The 17873-nt window shown below is 42.4% G+C and overlaps 1 protein-coding gene across 1 annotated transcript; it reads right to left on the bottom strand.

Annotated features, from left to right (window-relative positions):
- Nucleotides 1–16299: 16299 nt before the first annotated feature.
- LOC114179679 (serine carboxypeptidase-like 50) lies at nt 16300–17837 on the bottom strand. Its single transcript, XM_028066091.1, has one exon. It carries the CDS (start codon nt 17789–17791, stop codon nt 16448–16450), a length of 1344 nt encoding a protein of 447 aa, XP_027921892.1. The 5' UTR covers nt 17792–17837; the 3' UTR covers nt 16300–16447.
- Nucleotides 17838–17873: the final 36 nt, after the last annotated feature.

Here is a 17873-nt window from a genome sequence, read left to right as displayed (position 1 = left end):
TGAAAGTCGAGATCCGAAAGAGGAATTTTTTTAGTAACTTTCGAAAGTCGAGATCTGGAAGAGGATTTCTTCAATTGACTTTCAGAAGTTGAGTGCGAAAGAGGAATTTTTTCATTGACTTCCAGAATTCGAGATATTGACTTTCAAAACTCGATATCTGGAAGAGAATTTTGAATGTTTGAGATTTGGACTATACACTTCCGGAAGTCAAGTTTCAGAAGAGAATTTTTTTCTAGTGACTTTCGAAAGTTAAGATCTGGAAGATAATTTTTTCCATTTACTTCTGAAAGTCGAGATCCGAAAGAGGAATGTTTCCATTGACTTCCGAAAGTCGAGATCTAGAAGAGGATTTTGAATGTTTGAGATCCTTACTACACACTTTTGGAAGTCGAGATCCGAAAGATAATTTTTTCAACTAAACCAACCCCTTCAAAATGCATCTCCAAATGAGGAACCTCACTCGTTTCACCAACCAACTTTCCATTCCCATAACAACTTCACCTGACGTTCATATACTTTTTCTGACACGCAATGTGAAACATAGCATAACAGGCGAGTGATTGTTCCAACCATGTAACTTAGCAGTGATAGTCTTGCTTTGCATATCTCTTTCAAAACTTGCTCATCTATTAATTGAATCGCCCATTCCACAACTGAAGTTGGTGTTTTGCAGGCATCAATGGCCATGTAGGTGGGTTTTCATTGACATGAAGCAAGTCATGGAGAGAGGCATTGGGCATGAACTCTATCATACGACCCTAATCACGAGCTGCAAACTTGATCTTTAAACTCGACATGTAAATTCGATCCATAAACTCAACCGGCAAATTTGACCTATAATATACAACCTGTAATCTCGATTTGTGAACCCAACCCGTAAACTTGACTCGTAAACTCACCGATAAAATCGACCTGTAAACTGGATCTTTAAACTCAACTCGAAAACACGACCAACAAACTCGTAATGTATACTTGATCCGTAAACTCGACCTGAAAATTCAACTCATAAACTCGACCCCACTACTAGAAAATTGTCAATTACCTGCCAAATTTTCTGCAAAATTTTTTTATAGAAATTTCATGCAAAATTTGTTATGGATTTATTGTTATATGATTTTTTTTCTTGCGAATTTAAATTTTTAAAAAATTTCACATAAAACTTTTATATTTGTTACAAATTTTCCTGCAAATTTAAATCAGTAAGAAAATACTAAATTTTTTTACAGATTTTCGCTTGACATTTTTTTGCAGGAACTTTATGCAAAATTTGCTGAAAATTTATTTGTTTTTTATTTAAATTTGCACGTTAAATAAAAAGCAAGAAAACACACAGTTTATTTAAAGTTCTTCATGCACATTTTGTTGGGAGAAGAAATTGGCAAATAAGTTTTACAATATTTGAATAAAATTTGGCAGGAAATTTACAATCTCTTTATACGTGGTTTTTTATTCATATTTTTCCCCAGAAAAAGTGTTATAAGCATTTTATTATTATTATTATTATTTAACTCATTTACTTTATGTATTTAAACATGTAAAATATTTTTAAAATAATCTTAATCTTTAAATTTACTTAACCAAACTTATATAACCTTCATTTATATTTTTAATGTTTTTATTAATAATTATCATAGACTATAAATATCATTCATTACGAGAAAAATAATTATTACTTAAAATATTTTCTGCAAAAATTTATTCATAAAAAATACATTTATTTTAATGGTTAAATTAATTATTTTCATATAATTATTAGTAAAAGATTACTTTTAAAATATGAAAAGAAATTAAAAAAATTTTGGTGCTCATTCAAATTCAATCTTACTCTCACTCCTTTCTCTAAAACTACTCCTTCCATTCTTCTCTTTACAGAGTACTTTCATTCTTCTTTGTACTGTTACTTTTTACATTATACAATCAAAAATTAACGGTTCTCTCATTTTATTCTTCATTTCACTTCTAATTTACAGTTGTTCAACATCCCTATTAATATCTGCATCTGAACCTAGACTCTTTCATCTCTCTCAGCAGTGCGTAAAGAATGAGTAGAAGAATCTAAAGCGGGAGCTGCTGTGGGCGCAAGAGGAGGTGAAGCAGATCCATTCGGTGTCGTTAGTGATTGGCAAGTTCATGGAGATGGTGGATCAAAATAACAGCATCATCGGATCTGCCATCGAATCCTCAACACCATCAACCTCGAGCTAGTCAAACCTTCTACCTCTGTTGCACTCCACCGCCACTCCAACGCGCTCGTCGACATCGTCCCACCGCCGGAGGCTGATTTCAGTATTTCGCTCCTCAGCCAGTTCGAGAAGCTTGACATCACTTATAATGTCAGTTTCTTTGCGTTTTATCGTTCTCACTTGTCGAGTTTAGGTGAATGATGATACCTAGGGTTTTTGGCTAGTGCTGAATTAGATTCTTTCGCTTTTGATTTTCCCTTGCAGTTTGGTTAGGGTTTGTTGAGGCTACATCATTCCTTTTTGGATCGGAAGTATATAATAGGGCTTGATCTTTCCCAACCATGTATTTTGTGTTAAGGGAGCACGACTAATAATTTTCATGTTTATGCAGATTCAGTTTGTTTAAGGTGCTAGTAACGGTGTGTCCTAAAGGACTTTTTTGCTTTAGAGCCTTACATGTGATGAGAGGTGCTTTTCTTGCCAATTTTAATTGAATTGTTGGTGGTATGGACAACAGAAATGTAGGTTTGTGGGAGACATAATTTGAGGATGATAAAGCTTGTAGCAAAAGTGGCAAAAAGTGAGTTCAAATTTCATAACTATTAATTCCATCACGGTCTACCTTGCTATGTAGTGAGCCTTATTTTACCTTGGAGCTGTGGCTAATATAGTTATTAGTGTTCCCAAACAAACCAAATGATAAAAGAATTCTCTGCTTAAATTTTCACATGGACATTTTCTAGCCAATATTGTTTATCATTCTTAAAAAGTGGCTTGTCATTCCAAGTCTCCAAGGAAAAGATAAAACAATTAGTACAAACTGTTAAATAATTAAGACTTGTATAGTCTATGTTGCTAACTTTTTGCTTCTTTATAGCTAAGCTATTAATCTTCGACACAATACATTATACAACACTTCAGAATTGTGCAACAGGATTGTGCAACAGGGTGTAAGAAGCTGGAGGGGACAGTGAAAAATGTGTTCACAACAGGGAAAATGACAATGGATGTGGTAGTTGAGCTTGGATCCACCAATGGTTTCTGATTTATATAAATCAGGTTCCTGGCATTATATTATTTAGTACAATTTTGAGTAGCCCTGTCAAAATTTTAACTATTGTTTCGCAATTAGTGCAATGTCGCACAATTTTCTGTTTTATTTAATGAACTCAGTTTCAAAATACCTAATTTTTAATAAATTTTAGTTGAAAACAAAATTTGCGTTGGAAGAAGTTTGTATTTTATAGTTGTTGTATTCTTTTTATGCAGGCACAAGATTACTTATTCGTTCGAGATTTTGTCCCATTTGTGGCCAATGTGTTGATAAAAGCTTGGAAGGAATCAGATACGAGTGGTGACATGGAAGTAATATTGCGGGTCACTGTTTCCCTAAAGGACTAGATATCATGATTTAAGAGAGAAGCTAGCAAGTGGGGTATTTCACTCTCTGAAGTTGTTCCTCAGCAAGCAAACCAAAAATACCATGAGTAGGTTTCTTAATCTTCTATCATCATATTCTGATCAATGTATTGTAGGCAACAAAATTTTCTTATATTTCTGTGGGAGATTTAAGAAATGATTGAGTTTTAAAATGATCAATTATGCCAAGGTTTAATGAACTATAGGCTAGATTTTACGGGTTAGATCCTTCCTTAGGTGTACTCTAATGTAATAAAACAAAAACCCCTCCTAGACATGGATACATGGAATGTTAGACAAATCATTTGGTACTCTGGTCTGCCAGGTTGTTTGTATTGTAACATATGAACATTGTGACAGGTTGCTAGAAAGTCTAATGAGTCCAGACGTGAAATATACTGTAGCTATCACAGCATTTTGGGCCATTGAAGCAGTGTATCAGTAGAGCTTTTTTTGCTGCATTGCTCACTGTATCAACATAAAATAAATTTCAATTTAGATTTGGCTTGGGCATTTCATTAAAGTTTTAAGATTTGGGGAGTTGAAAGGAATAGGTTCAATGATTGAACAAGTTAAAGGTTTTCATATTCAGTTTTTTCTCTTCTTGGTGCAAGTCCTTTCCTTCCAACAACATATTCAGTTGCTTGGCATTGGCTTGAAAAGTGAATTAGAGGTACATTGCTTTTTTGCTTATTCAACATTTGAATTTTATTTTTCGAGATGGTTATCTAAATAATGCAAGTGTATTGACTGCTATCTTTCCCATTAAACTTCAATAACATTATTTATTACCTTCGATTGCAGATTTATCTCTCTACACAGTTTCAGAGAATACATTTTTGGTGAATACTTGAAGAGAAGAAATCTTGCACATCATTGTGATTATTGTTGTTATACATTTGCGGTGTAACTTTTTCTAGTTTTATTATGATCTTCATACTCCAAGTCCAATCTATGAATTATGTTATGATTCCTCGATATAATTTATTCTAGTTATGGAAGTTGATTGTTTTCAAGATTATTTTTACTCTCTTTTTTGTATCAAATAGCGTGTTCATAAGATGTAAAATATAAATTTCTTTTATAAAAAATAAAATGTAGAATATATTTAATTAAAACTACAAGAAATATTTTATTAATTAAATTGTAAAATATAAAATATATCAAAATATACAGATTTTAAAATAAAATAAAATTATATTCAAATAAAGAATAAAATAACATTATTAAGCTCCAAAGAGTAATTATATATTGTTTAAAATTCATAAAAAGTTTCTTGCGAATTTTCTTGCAAAATTATTGGTAGAAAAAATATACTTTCAAATTTATTTTTGCAAGAAAAATTACTTGCGAATTTTTTTTCGCAAGAAATTACTTGCGAATTTAAAATATGCAAGAAAATTATTTGCGAAATGTAATTTGCAAGAAAAAATACCTGCAAATTTTTAGTTTGATTTTTTCGCAAGAAAAACTGTTGCGATTTTTTTTTCGTAAAAAAATTTGTTACGAATATTTTTAATAAAAATTTGCAAGAAATTTCTTATGAATTTTTAAATTCCACGATAATTAATTACCCACGAAGGTATTACCTACCGATCAAAATTCGTTATAAAAATGGCAGGAAACTCTTTTCCTGCAAATTTTTGTAGAAAATTTGCAAAAAAGTTCCCAAGTAATATTAAAAATTCTAGTAGTGCCCGTAAATGTATCCCATAAACTTGACTCATAAACTACACGTACAATCGACTCGTAAATTTGACTATTAACTCGAATTGACAATGAGTTTGTGTTTGTGATCATCACCTTCACCACTTATGGTTCCCAAAAGATTAACCACATGACGGTTTTCGAGTAGAGAAGATAGAACTTAGATTTCGTTTGCGAGTTTTGAATCGTCGTGAAGAGGTTAAAGTTTTTTTGTTGCTTTAACAACCTCTTCACTCATTGGTCAAAAATCATTACTGCAATTGGACAGTATCGAAAGTTGACTTCCGATAATGTTTTCTCATTGCTCTTCTGGTATTACTCCATATGCATGACCCTTTTTTCTTTCAAGATCGATGGTTTTCATATGTGAGGCTGAGGTTAGTTTACATTAAATGGAGAGAGAGTGAGGGAATGCTTCAATTTTCAAAAATCATTATTGCACTTGATTAAATGAGTCAAATGCTCGAAGGTTATTTTGAAACCTTGGGGTGCAAGAAAAAACTCCCATAATGTTCAATAAAAAATCATACCCAATGTGACCCATTAAGTATTTGACCTAGTTATTGGACCAACGATGACATAACCCACTACTAATGTAGCTAAAAAATTGACTTTTTCCGGTCATCTATTGGAAATAATACCATCTTAACTTGACCCGAATTTTGAAATTGACTTGGAACATCCTTTCAACTGTTCATAATGAAATGACGATCTTTTAAAGAGTTAAGCTTTATTAAAACTTTCTAATGTTATTTTTTTTCCTAACACTAACACTTTTTCCTTATCGTTGTTTCCTCTGATTTCTTATGTTCTTTTACCTCCTCCTTCTTTCAGGTACACTCATCTCCTACTTTACTCTGCGATTTTTTCACTAAATCATGATTTTTTATTCATTTTATCCTTGGGCGAAACCATGTGTAGTTAGAGAAACTTCTATATACACTTTATAGAAAGATACATTCCTTTCGCTACGCCCAAACCGTTAGTAAATCCGGTGATGAATCCCTCATTTCCATTATTCCCTACAAACAAGAAGAACCTGTACCACACCTAGCCAAATTAGACCAAACAAGTAAACAATATGCATATCAAGGCAGCCAAGTATCCAGCCTAGTCCGGCTTAGCCTAACCTACACCAACGTAAGCCATCAAGACAAATAGCCGGCCTAGACCGACCACTCCAGCATATCCGCTAAGTTTAGAATCTAGGCCGACTACTCTAACGAACTCAACATAATGGAGACGTCCACTTCCAATAAACCTTAAAGGCTTGGGTTTGGGCCCTGGCCCACTCGCAAGCCCCACCTAGAGCCAAAGTCAAGGCCCAGCCCATGAAATGGTCAAACGTCATTAATGCTCTATAAATACGCGTGGACCCCATCATTTAAAGGTACGCATTCATTAATCACTGATTTGACTTTAGGAGAACTTTGACTTACTTGAGCTTTGGAGACTCTTCTGCAGGTAACCCCTCCTAGGTCCAAGCTAACATGTATCAACCGAGAAGAGGCAAACCGAGGAGATAGCGAACTACATGGTAAGGTGACGCTTGTGCCTAACCTATCTTATTTGTTCTTTGCAGGAACAATTGGCGCCCACCGTGGGGCACAAGACGAACACCTTTATTACCCGTTTTTTCTCTGAAGATGGTTTCTACCCGCAGCAGAGCTGGAGCGAACAAGCAAGCGGATGCTGGTCCCTCTGGACCTCCCAGCAGCACCCCTGACTTGGCCACCATCCTAGACGGCCAAGCAAAGATGCAACAAGAACTCGCAGACCTGAAGAAGCGCAGTGCTGAAGAAATGGAGGCGCTGAGACAGGAGAACTCTCACCTCAAGCGAAGGATCGAGGCGGATCCCAACCTGAAGGGAAAAGCCAAAGAAACCTCTGAAGCTGTGAAGTCTCCGGCTTTCCAGTCTACAGAGGAAGAAAGTGAATACAATCCCACCCCCCACACCTTCACCACCACCCAACAGACACTCGTTACCTCTACCCATCCCCATCACTTTCCATCCGGTCAACCGGGGCTCACCGCACCCCCAACTCCCGCCCCCACCCTCCCTACCACCCACATCCCCTACAACATACCCACCGCCCTCCATACCACACATATCCCACCCTACAACCCACAATATCTTCCCACAACCCACATTCCTCCTCACAACATCACCTCCACCTTTCCTGCTATGATCAACCACCCACCCCCACCTCACATGCCCCCCCTCACCAGCCCAGACGTCGCCACCCATTCATGGATTTTATCGCCAACACCCCTCTCCCGGCTTAGTGGGAACCATTCAACCTGGATCGCTATACCGGCGAAACCGACCCTGACGAACACCTGAAAGTCTACATCACCCATGTCGCCCTATACACATCCCAAGACGCAGTCTTTTGCAAAGCTTTCCCCACCACCCTCAAAGGCCCTGCCCTAGAATGGTTCACCACTCTCCCGCCCTACTCAATCGATAGTTTCGACATTCTCTCCCACATGTTTTCCACCCATTTCGCTGGAAGCCGTCCACATCAAACCACCACCATATCCCTACTGGGTGTCAGACAGGAACCCAATGAACCACTCAGAGCGTTCATCGATCGCTTTAGTAAAGCCGCCCTTCGTACACCGCACCTCAACCAGGAGATGATTCTCCAATGTATGACTCTTACCCTACAACCCGGCCCATTCGCCAACAACGTCTACCTCCACCCACCTACCTCCATGCACGAACTCAAACTACGTGCAACTGACTACGTCCGCATGGAGGAAATGTAAACCCTTCACACCAAATTCTGCAACGACTATGCCGCCAACACCTCCAACCCCACCCCACAACCTCACCCACGCCCTGATACCCGCTCACGTGACCCCCGCCAACCTCGCTTCACCAGATACGCCCCTCTCACAGTAGCCCGCTCCCGCATTCTAGACGAAGCCCTCCAAGCTGATCTCCTCCCCCCACCACGCAAGACAACCACACCTCTCAATGCCGACATGACCAAATATTGCCAGTACCATCGCAACCATGGTCACACTACGGAAGAATGCAAAGCACTCCAAGATAAAATAGAAGAACTGGTCCGTGCTGGCCACTTTCGCCGCTTCATCCGTAGGGATGACCATTCCTCCTCCTCTCAATCCCGCCACCCCCCGCGACCTGACCACAGACGCCAACCAAATGACGCCCATCACAATAGCCACCCCACCCAACCCAACAATCAACAGCCAGAGCCCGCCCGCACCGACATCACCCCTGTCGACCCCCCCTTACGAGGCACCATTAACACCATCTCTGGTGGCTTCGCAAGTGGAGGCTCCACCTCGTCTGCCAGAAAGAGACACCTCTGCCATATACAATCCATCAACCATATCACCCATTCCCACCACAAACGCCGTATGCCCCCCATCGTATTCACAGATGACGACTTCCACGGCCTCGACCACCAACAGGATGACCCCATGGTCATCACCGTTGAAATCGAAAATTATGCTGTTAAGAAAGTCCTTGTGGATCAAGGCAGCTCAGTTGACATCCTCTACTAGGCCACCTACCAAAAATTACAACTTCCTGACACCACCATGATCCCATATGATGAGCCCATATACGGATTTTCCGGCGAACAAGTATCCACCCGGGGCTACATAGACCTCCACACCGTCTTTCGGGAAGGAACCCAAACCAAAACCATCCCAATCTGCTTCCTTATAGTCGATGCGCCAACATCTTACAACATACTCTTGGGTCGTCCTTCCCATAATACACTTGGTGCAGTCGTCTCTACCCCTCACTTGGCCATGAAGTTCTCTGCCCCATCCGGCGACATCTTGACCATACACTGCGACCAGCGCTTGGCACGCGAGTGCTACATGGCAAGCTTACGACCACAACTCCCAATCCAACAAACCAACCATATCGAACGACCCCCTGGTTCCCGCATAGCCCTATCCGGCGAGGACCTTGACCCCAGAAGAGGCCGGGATGTCCGCCTCGAACCAGTCGAGGACACCACTCCTCTGGAGCTCCCCAATGGCCACTCCATTAACTTAGGCATCGGTTTAAACTCTGATGAGCGTGCCACAATCACACCCATCCTCATCAATAACACAGATCTCTTCGCCTGGTCGGCCGTCGACTCGTAGACGGCGCGACAGGAAACAAGGTGTTTAGCTTTTTAGATGCATATTCAGGTTATAACCAAATCCCCATGGCCACAACAGATATGCACAAGACCGCCTTCATCACAGACGATGCCAACTACTTCTATAGGGTCAAGCCCTTTGGCCTCAAAAACGCCGGGGTAACTTACTAACGACTAATGGACAAAGTCTTCAGCCATCTAACAGGACACTTTGTCGAAGTCTACGTCGATGACATGGTTGTCAAGTCCCCAAGCCATCATCAACACGCTGAAGACCTGGCGGCAGTGTTCTCCGCGCTGCGCCAATATAACCTCCACCTAAATCCCGACAAATGCGTATTTGGCGTCGACCGGGGTAAATTCCTTGGTTTCATGCTAACCCAACGCGGCATAGAGGCTAACCCTGAAAAATGCAAGGCTATTATCGAAATGCACAGCCCCACTACCGTCAAAGAAGTCCAACGCCTCATCGGCCGTCTCACAGCCATCTCTCGCTTCCTACCCAAACTAGCTGAACAAACTCAACCCATAATCCACCTCTTAAAGAAATCTGCCTGGTTCACGTGGACTGATGATTGTGAACAGATCTTCCAAAAACTCAAAACAACCCTAACCTCACCCCCTATCCTCCACAAACCAGACACCAGCCAACCCCTGCTGGTATATATCACGGCCACCGACTATACCGTCAGCGCAGCACTCGTTCAAGAAGTAGAAGGCACACAACATCCTGTGTATTTTGTGAGCAGAACACTTCAAGATCCTGAAACCAGGTATCAGATGGTAGAAAAACTAGCCCTATCCTTGGTCCACGCAGCACGCCGCCTCCGCCCATATTTCCAAAACCACACCATAACCTTCAAGACCGACTACCCAATCCAAAAAATATTACAAAAGCCGGATCTAGCCGGACGCATGTCATCATGGGCCGTGGAACTGTCAGAATTCAACATCTGCTATGAACCCCACGGCCCCATCAAAGCCCAGTGTCTCTTAGACTTCGTCAACGACCTACAACAAACAACCGTTGAGGACCAGTGGACGCTTCACGTAGATGGCTCCTCAAACCCAAGGGGTGCCAGCGCTGGCATCGTCTTAGAAGGCCCCAACGACATCCTCATCGAGAAATCCCTTCACTTTGCTTTCAAAACGTCAAATAACCAAGCCGAGTACGAAGCCATCCTCGCCGGCCTTTCCCTAGCCCGTGAAGTCGGTGTCAAGAAGTTAACATGCAAAACCGACTCCAAACTCACCGTAGGTCATCTAAATGATGAATTCCAAATCAAAGACCCCATCCTCCTACAGTATTACCATCTGGTCTGTGCGATTATTCAATCCGCTTTCGAACAAGTCCGTGTCGAACACATCCCGAGAACCGACAACGTCAGAGTCGACATCCTTTCCAAATTGGCCAGTACCAAACTCAGAAACCGTAATCGATCCCTACTACAGCAAACACTTTCCACACCTTCCATCACACACACTTGCCAAACATTAACCCACACCCCAGCAAGCAACGTCACCCCCTCCCAAACCCAAAACTGGACCACCCCCTACATTCAATACCTCAAAACCGGCAACCCCCCCCTCGACGTAGACAAAACTTGGCTGGCTAAAGCCGCCAGGTACACTATGGTAGGCGATGACCTCTACAAACGCGGATACGGCCAACCCCTACTTAAATGTGTCACGGCAGAGCAAGCCCAATATATCATCAAAGAATTACACGAAGGAATTTGTGGTTATCATTCAGGCGCACGCACCATGGCTACAAGAGTTCTCAGAGCCGGATACTTCTGGCCCACTATAGAAGCAGACTGCCAGGATCATGTCAGGAAGTGGAAGCCATGCCAGAAGCACGGCAACCTTATTCATCAGAAACAGGAACAACTACACCACATACTGTCCCCATGGCCATTCGCTAAGTGGGGAATGGACATCCTCGGCCCCTTCTCACCCGGCAAGGGGCAAGTAAAATTCCTAATCGTAGCCGTTGATTATTTTACCAAATGGATCGAGGCCAAGCCGCTAACCACCATCACGGCCCAACAAGTCCAGCAGTTCGTGTGGAAGGACATTATATGCAGATATGGTGTACCACATACCATTATAACAGACAATGGCCGACAATTTATTGACAAGGAGTTAGCCAAATTCTACACCGGCCTAGGCATCAAACACATCACAAGCTCTGTAGAACATCCACAAACCAATCGGCAAGCAGAGGCAGCAAACAAAGTTATTCTCGTAGAGCTACGCAAGAGGTTGGATACCGCCAAAGGCCGATGGCCTAAAGAGTTAATAGAAGTACTATGGGCTTACAGATGCACCCCTCAATCATCAACAAACGAATCCCCATTCAGCTTAGTCTACGGCGCAGACGCCATGATACCAGTAGAAATTGGCGAACCATCCCTGCGCCGAGAACTATACGACCCAACCCACAACCACCAAAACATGGCCTTACATCTCGACCTCCTACCCGAACTCAGAGAAAAAGTCCAAATACGCAATCTAGCTGCCAAACAACGAGCTGCCAGGAAATATAATGCAAATCTACACCCACGATCATTTGTCGTTGGGGACCTAGTATGGAGAATGGCCAGCAATGCTAGAAAGAAGGATGGCAAGTTCTTCGCCAATTGGGATGGCCCGTACCGCATACGAGAAGATGTAGGAGGAGGAGCTTATCGCCTAGAGCAGTTATCCGGGGAAGAGATTCCCAACACATGGAATGTATCCCACCTCAAGTTCTACTTCAGCTAAATGTATATTGTAATCGAACCAATACTTGTAACCCCGGGTGTACTCTTTTTCCTCACTTGGTCTTTTTTCCCTAAGGAGGGTTTTGGCTAAGGAGGTTTTAACGAGGCACCCCTATTCAATAAATAAAAAGAAGGGTTCCCTACTTTATGACTCTATGTCTTTACTTTTGGTTAATTCGTTTAAGTTCCCCACCCTTACCCCAAGTAAGCGGCCTGGGTCAAACACCATTTACTTTTGGTTAATTCGTTTAAGTTCCCCACCCTTACCCCAAGTAAGCGGCCTGGGTCGAACACCCTTTACTTTTGGTTAATTCGTTTAAGTTCCCCACCCTTACCCCAAATAAGCGGCCTGGGTCGAACACCCTTTACTTTTGGTTAATTCGTTTAAGTTCCCCACCCTTACCCCAAGTAAGCGGCCTGGGTCGAACACCCTTTACTTTTGGTTAATTCGTTTAAGTTCCCCACCCTTACCCCAGGTAAGCGGTCTGGGTCGAACACCCTTTACTCATGGTCAATTCGTTTAAGTTCCCCACCCTTATCCCAAGTAAGCGGTCTGGGTCGAACACCCTTAAACATACAATTGCTTACGTCGTACATAACATACACCACAAATCGTCAAAATTCGATATACACAATAACATACAGAAACTAATCGCATTAAGCATGAACGCAAATAAATGTACCAATGCAACGAACATATTGTACCAGATAATACAGACATAGGCTCAATAATACTTTTACAAATTTAAAAAATCAATGTCCTACTCTGCTAAATCATGGCCCACCTCTGCAGCCTCATCCGCTTTCCTCTCCTCCTCTGTCGCCTTCTCCTCCACCTCCTCAGCATCCCCCTCATCCTCCCTCACCAACTTTCCATCAACTATGTCCTTATTTACATCGAACCTTGAATCTGAGACGTCTACATCTGGATGGAAGAAGGTCGCCTGCCGCAACCCCTTCTCAAAACCATTGATATGCTCCTAGATGACGCTGTTCTTCAGATCATCAAGTTCCCCAACAGCCCCATCATACTTATCCTTCAAGTCCTCATAGTCTTCCTCCAACTCCCTTATACGCTTATTCAGTTTATCCTCAGAATCCAAGCAACGCACCTTCCATGTTGCCAGCCTTTTCCTCTCCGCTTCCCAGCCTTCTTTCTCCTTTTCTAAGGCCGCCTTCTCCTCCTCCAGCTTATCCACCTTACCCTGCAACTCCCCAACCTCCTTTACTTCCCTTCTGTAAAGAGACCCTACACGCCGACTCAGGACTAAGGCCTTGCTCCCAAACTCTACCATGGTTCTCACAATATGATCCACGTCCATATTATCGATAGAGTTAACAACGGTATCCGGGAGGTCGATCGAGATATCCTTCCTAACGGATATCTCCGGCAACTCGATCAACCCGGCTTCAGGCCCCTTCTCCCCACTAGCCGACCCCGCCCCGCTAGCCGTTCCAAGAAGAGCTGCCCTTATCTTCTTCACATCTTTACCCTTCCCGGGTCGAGGCGGAAGCTCAGCCTTCCTTTTCGTCCCGCCATGTACGTGCACCTCCACCACCGATTCCTGCAGGTTGGGAACATCAGCTTTCCCAGCCGCCTTGGCCTTAGCGGCCATTTCTTTCCTCAATGATTGAAAGAGCGCCAGATTCTTCTTGCCAGATTGCGTCATATGCCCTGCAATAACATATCACGACTCGGATCAAAACAACTTAGCATTATTAACACAACTTAAGTAATAAACAGATACCTTCAATATCTATTATCGAATGCATCGAATTATAAACCCTAACTAGGCCCTTAGTGGGCAACTTATCCACAAACTTCAACAACATCCCCACCACCTCCTTATCACTAGCCGACAACTCCTTCACTCCCATGTCTTTATATCGAGAAGGATTGTTGGTCCAGTTAAAGGGAAACTTGGTACTCCTATCCGCATTCAAAAAATGAGATTTACCCCCTTCCTTAACGACGAATTTGAAGTACCCGTCCTTGAAATGCTTGAAAGACTGGGAGAAGGCATCCAGTCTGCTGATGCTAGGGCGACTTATCAAGGATAGCCAAGTAACCGGCCGCCGAGGTCTAGTATCGTAGAAATACAAAAAGTGTAAGGGGTGGGCTCCAAGTATAAAGACTGGCACAGGATGCGGAAAGCCTACAAATAAGCCCAACTATTCGGATGCAGCTGTGTGGGTGCCACATTCAACGCCCGCAACACGCCCATGATAAAATCGTCTAGCGGCAACCGTACATGAAGTTGAGAGAAGTGGCACATGTACATGTAGAAGAACTTTTCGGTAGCCCCTTCCTACCCATGGCAGACCCGGTCGATAGCGCTGACCCTCTCCAAAGAAACAATACCCCTACTGACACCCTTGGAGATAACAGGTGCGCAATTCAACCAGGAGTTCAGTAAGCGGGACCACCTGAACAGAGACGACTGATCACGAACATCACCAGCCACCCACCCGTAGCCGCCTTTCGCCGGCCAGTTGCTCTCCTCTAACTCTTCGGGGGGATCCTCCTGAACCTCCCTCACAACCTCCACTGGCATCCCACTGGTACCAACCATAGAACTCGTACCCTCGTCACCAAGCAACCTATCTTTACTCCTCTCCGACTCAGTACTCTCGCTACTACTAAACGTAGACATGTTATCACTACTAGACATACCTGGTTTTGTTTTTTACGAGAAGATATCGATCGAAAGTGGGAACTAGTCGGACAGTATTACGTGCACAAGATCTCTGGATTCAGAATTCTCGCAAATGAAACAAGTAACCTCCCATCTGTTTTCAAATCCATATTTATAGTCCACAATCTCAAACGACGAAAATTGTCCCGCCAAAATGATACCCCAGACCAATCGACACCATCATTACAAAGGATATGACACTTCAAAACGACGACGCCAAAACTTTTTCGATTTGACCAACTGACACCCCTTCGCCTACCATCTGACAGTTACAAATTCTTAGCCTTAACACTGTTCACCACACTTAAAGGTTGGGGGACTGGTGTATCACACCTAGCCGGTTTCGCTAGCACATTAATACATATCACCCTTGGCCGACAACTCATATCGGACAAGGCTGGGGGACTAGTGTACCACACCTAGCCAAACTAGACCAAACAAGTAAACAATATGCATATCAAGGTAGCCAAGTATCCAGCCTAGTCCGGCTTAGCCTAACCTACACCAACGTAAGCCATCAAGACAAATAGCTGGCCTAGACCGACCACTCCAGTATATCCGCTAAGTTTAGAATCTAGGCCGACTACTCTAACGAACTCAACATAATGGAGACGTCCACTTCCAATAAACCTTAAGGGCCTGGGTTTGGGCCCTGGCTCACTCGCAAGCCCCAGCCCATGAAATGGTCAAACGTCATTAATGCTCTATAAATACGCGTGGACCCCATCATTTAAAGGTACGCATTCATTAATCACTGATTTGACTTTAGGAGAACTTTGACTTACTTGAGCTTCGAAGACTCTTATGCAGGTAACCCCTCCTGAGTCCAAGCTAACATGTATCAACCGAGAAGAGGCCAACTGAGAAGATAACGGACTACATGGTAAGGTGACGCTTATGCCTAACCTATCTTATTTGTTCTCTGCAGGAACAGAACCCATATGCAAGGATTGTATAAACAATTGGACTTCGTTCGAGCTTTTCAAATACTATGCACCCACTTCGACATTACTCCTTTTGCCAACCTCTTTTTCCATTTCTTTGATTTTAAGCAATCATAACGCTCTTCCGGGGCTCTTGTGAACAGTGCAAATGGGAGAGGGTTGTTATCTTTCTATTTATCCTCTTGTAAACATTTTAAAGGTAAGTTTCTTAAAATTCGATTCATCGAAAGTAGGCCCCACATTCTAGAAGGTTTTTCCTTACATTTAACCCATGGGTTTTTATTTTGTGCTTACATGGTGCTTTCAAGTCTAAAATCATATTAATTACTTTTTTTCTTAATTATATCTTTGCTTTTCATTTAATCTTTAACTAACTCATGTGTTATTAACATAATAGAAATGAGAAAATAAAATAAAATAAAATAAAATAAAATAAAATTTCCATGACTTTTAGGAAAAAATAACTATCACTTTGAATTTAAAAGAGGGAGAACAAGTAAAGTAATGAAAGAGTACATTTTTAAAAGTGATTGATTAACCAAGGCAAACAGTTGTGCAATGACGAGTTTAACTTAACCAATGATTAATTTCAAAGGTTACTCAACAAGTATAGACTTACTTGATACATTTGCCTTATGAAAGTTTTGAAACAAACCCTTTTGGAGAACCCAATCTTCAATCATAGCTTGAGAATGAAGAGGTTGGTCGGTGGGAAGAAGATGACCAGCTCCTAAAACGACAACATTGGTGAGAGAGGTCCAACTCTGCACATACCCAGCAAGCTCTCCATTGACCTTCCATATCTTCCTTTCAGCATTGAGAAAGTGTGGTATCCCTTCCCATTTCATCGTCTTCACCCACACCTCTGTTTGGACAACTCCATCCCTCAAATCATACTCACCTTGATACAGCAACACCCTGCTCTTCCTCACCAGGTATTCCACCATCTCTTTCACACTTTTCATCACATCACCATGTAATGCCTCCCCGACAACATCACTGCATATCTCATACACAAACGATTCCTTCACCCCCAGTGCCTTCTTCACCTCCGCAATGTTCAAGAACCGTTCAACCAGATCATCCTCGTACGGAATCTTCCTTCTATAGTCGTACAAAGTAGCCAACCCTGTCATGTCTTGCAACATTCCCAACACCTTGTTTCTCGCATCTGCTGCTTCACTCCAATTCCTCTTCTGGATCAACCCAACTGCTTCCAGTTGAGCTTTTTCCAACTCATTCTTCTGCCTCTCGTTGATCAATCCAGCATAGTAAGCATTCACAGCATGAGACAGAACTTGAGTTTCGGGGTCTGTTAACCCATCCCCAATAGCTACACCGGCCAGATTCACTCTTTCTGAACCCTCCAAGTCTGCATTTTTCTTCAATATATAGTACCCAATTGCAGGCACATACTTGCCGGCATAGCTTTCTCCAGTAATATAAATAGGGCGATGGTTGAAAAGAGGATCGAGCTGAAGAAAGTTGGTTATGGCAGCAAAGAGGTGTTTGGCAACGGTGTTTTGATCTCTTGGGATCTCTTGTGGGGTTGAGGCCAAACTGAAGCCAGATCCAATGGGACTATCAAGAAAAAGAAGGCCAAAAATTCTGTTCCAAGAACCAGGGTTGGGGTGAAGGGTGAGGGATTGGGTGACTCGCCATGGTCCAAGCTCGTAGAAGTTGCCAAGCATGGAGGAGCAGCCAGGGCCACCTTGGAGCCAAATCAGAAGTGGGGTTTGTGAGAGTGGCAAAGTGGTGTTTTGGGCTTCATAGAAAGCGTAGAAAATCGCAGAAGCAGAAGTAGGACTGATTGGTAGGTAGCCATACCTGCTGGGGAGGGCTTCTTTCGGGAATGAATCGCTTGATTGTGATGAAAAGAGTGGGAAGTGAAAGAAAGAGATGCAGACGAAGAAAAGGGTGAAGGAGACTGATGAGGCCATCTTAAGGGTTGACCGTGTGAACTTGTGGATGATAGCTATGAATGGCTAATAAACGATCAGACAGCATTCTTAAAAGTAAATA

Source organism: Vigna unguiculata, chromosome 3, assembly GCF_004118075.2.
Source record: "Vigna unguiculata cultivar IT97K-499-35 chromosome 3, ASM411807v1, whole genome shotgun sequence".
In the NCBI taxonomy this organism is placed as follows: domain Eukaryota; kingdom Viridiplantae; phylum Streptophyta; class Magnoliopsida; order Fabales; family Fabaceae; genus Vigna; species Vigna unguiculata.
The sequence above is the reverse complement of the archived record's forward strand: the minus strand, read 5'-3'. Positions and strand labels throughout refer to the sequence as shown.

What these genes read in the sequence shown, in the direction of transcription:
- LOC114179679 (XM_028066091.1), bottom strand. Translation starts at nt 17,791, where the DNA reads ATGGCCTCATCAGTCTCCTTCACCCTTTTCTTCGTCTGCATCTCTTTC.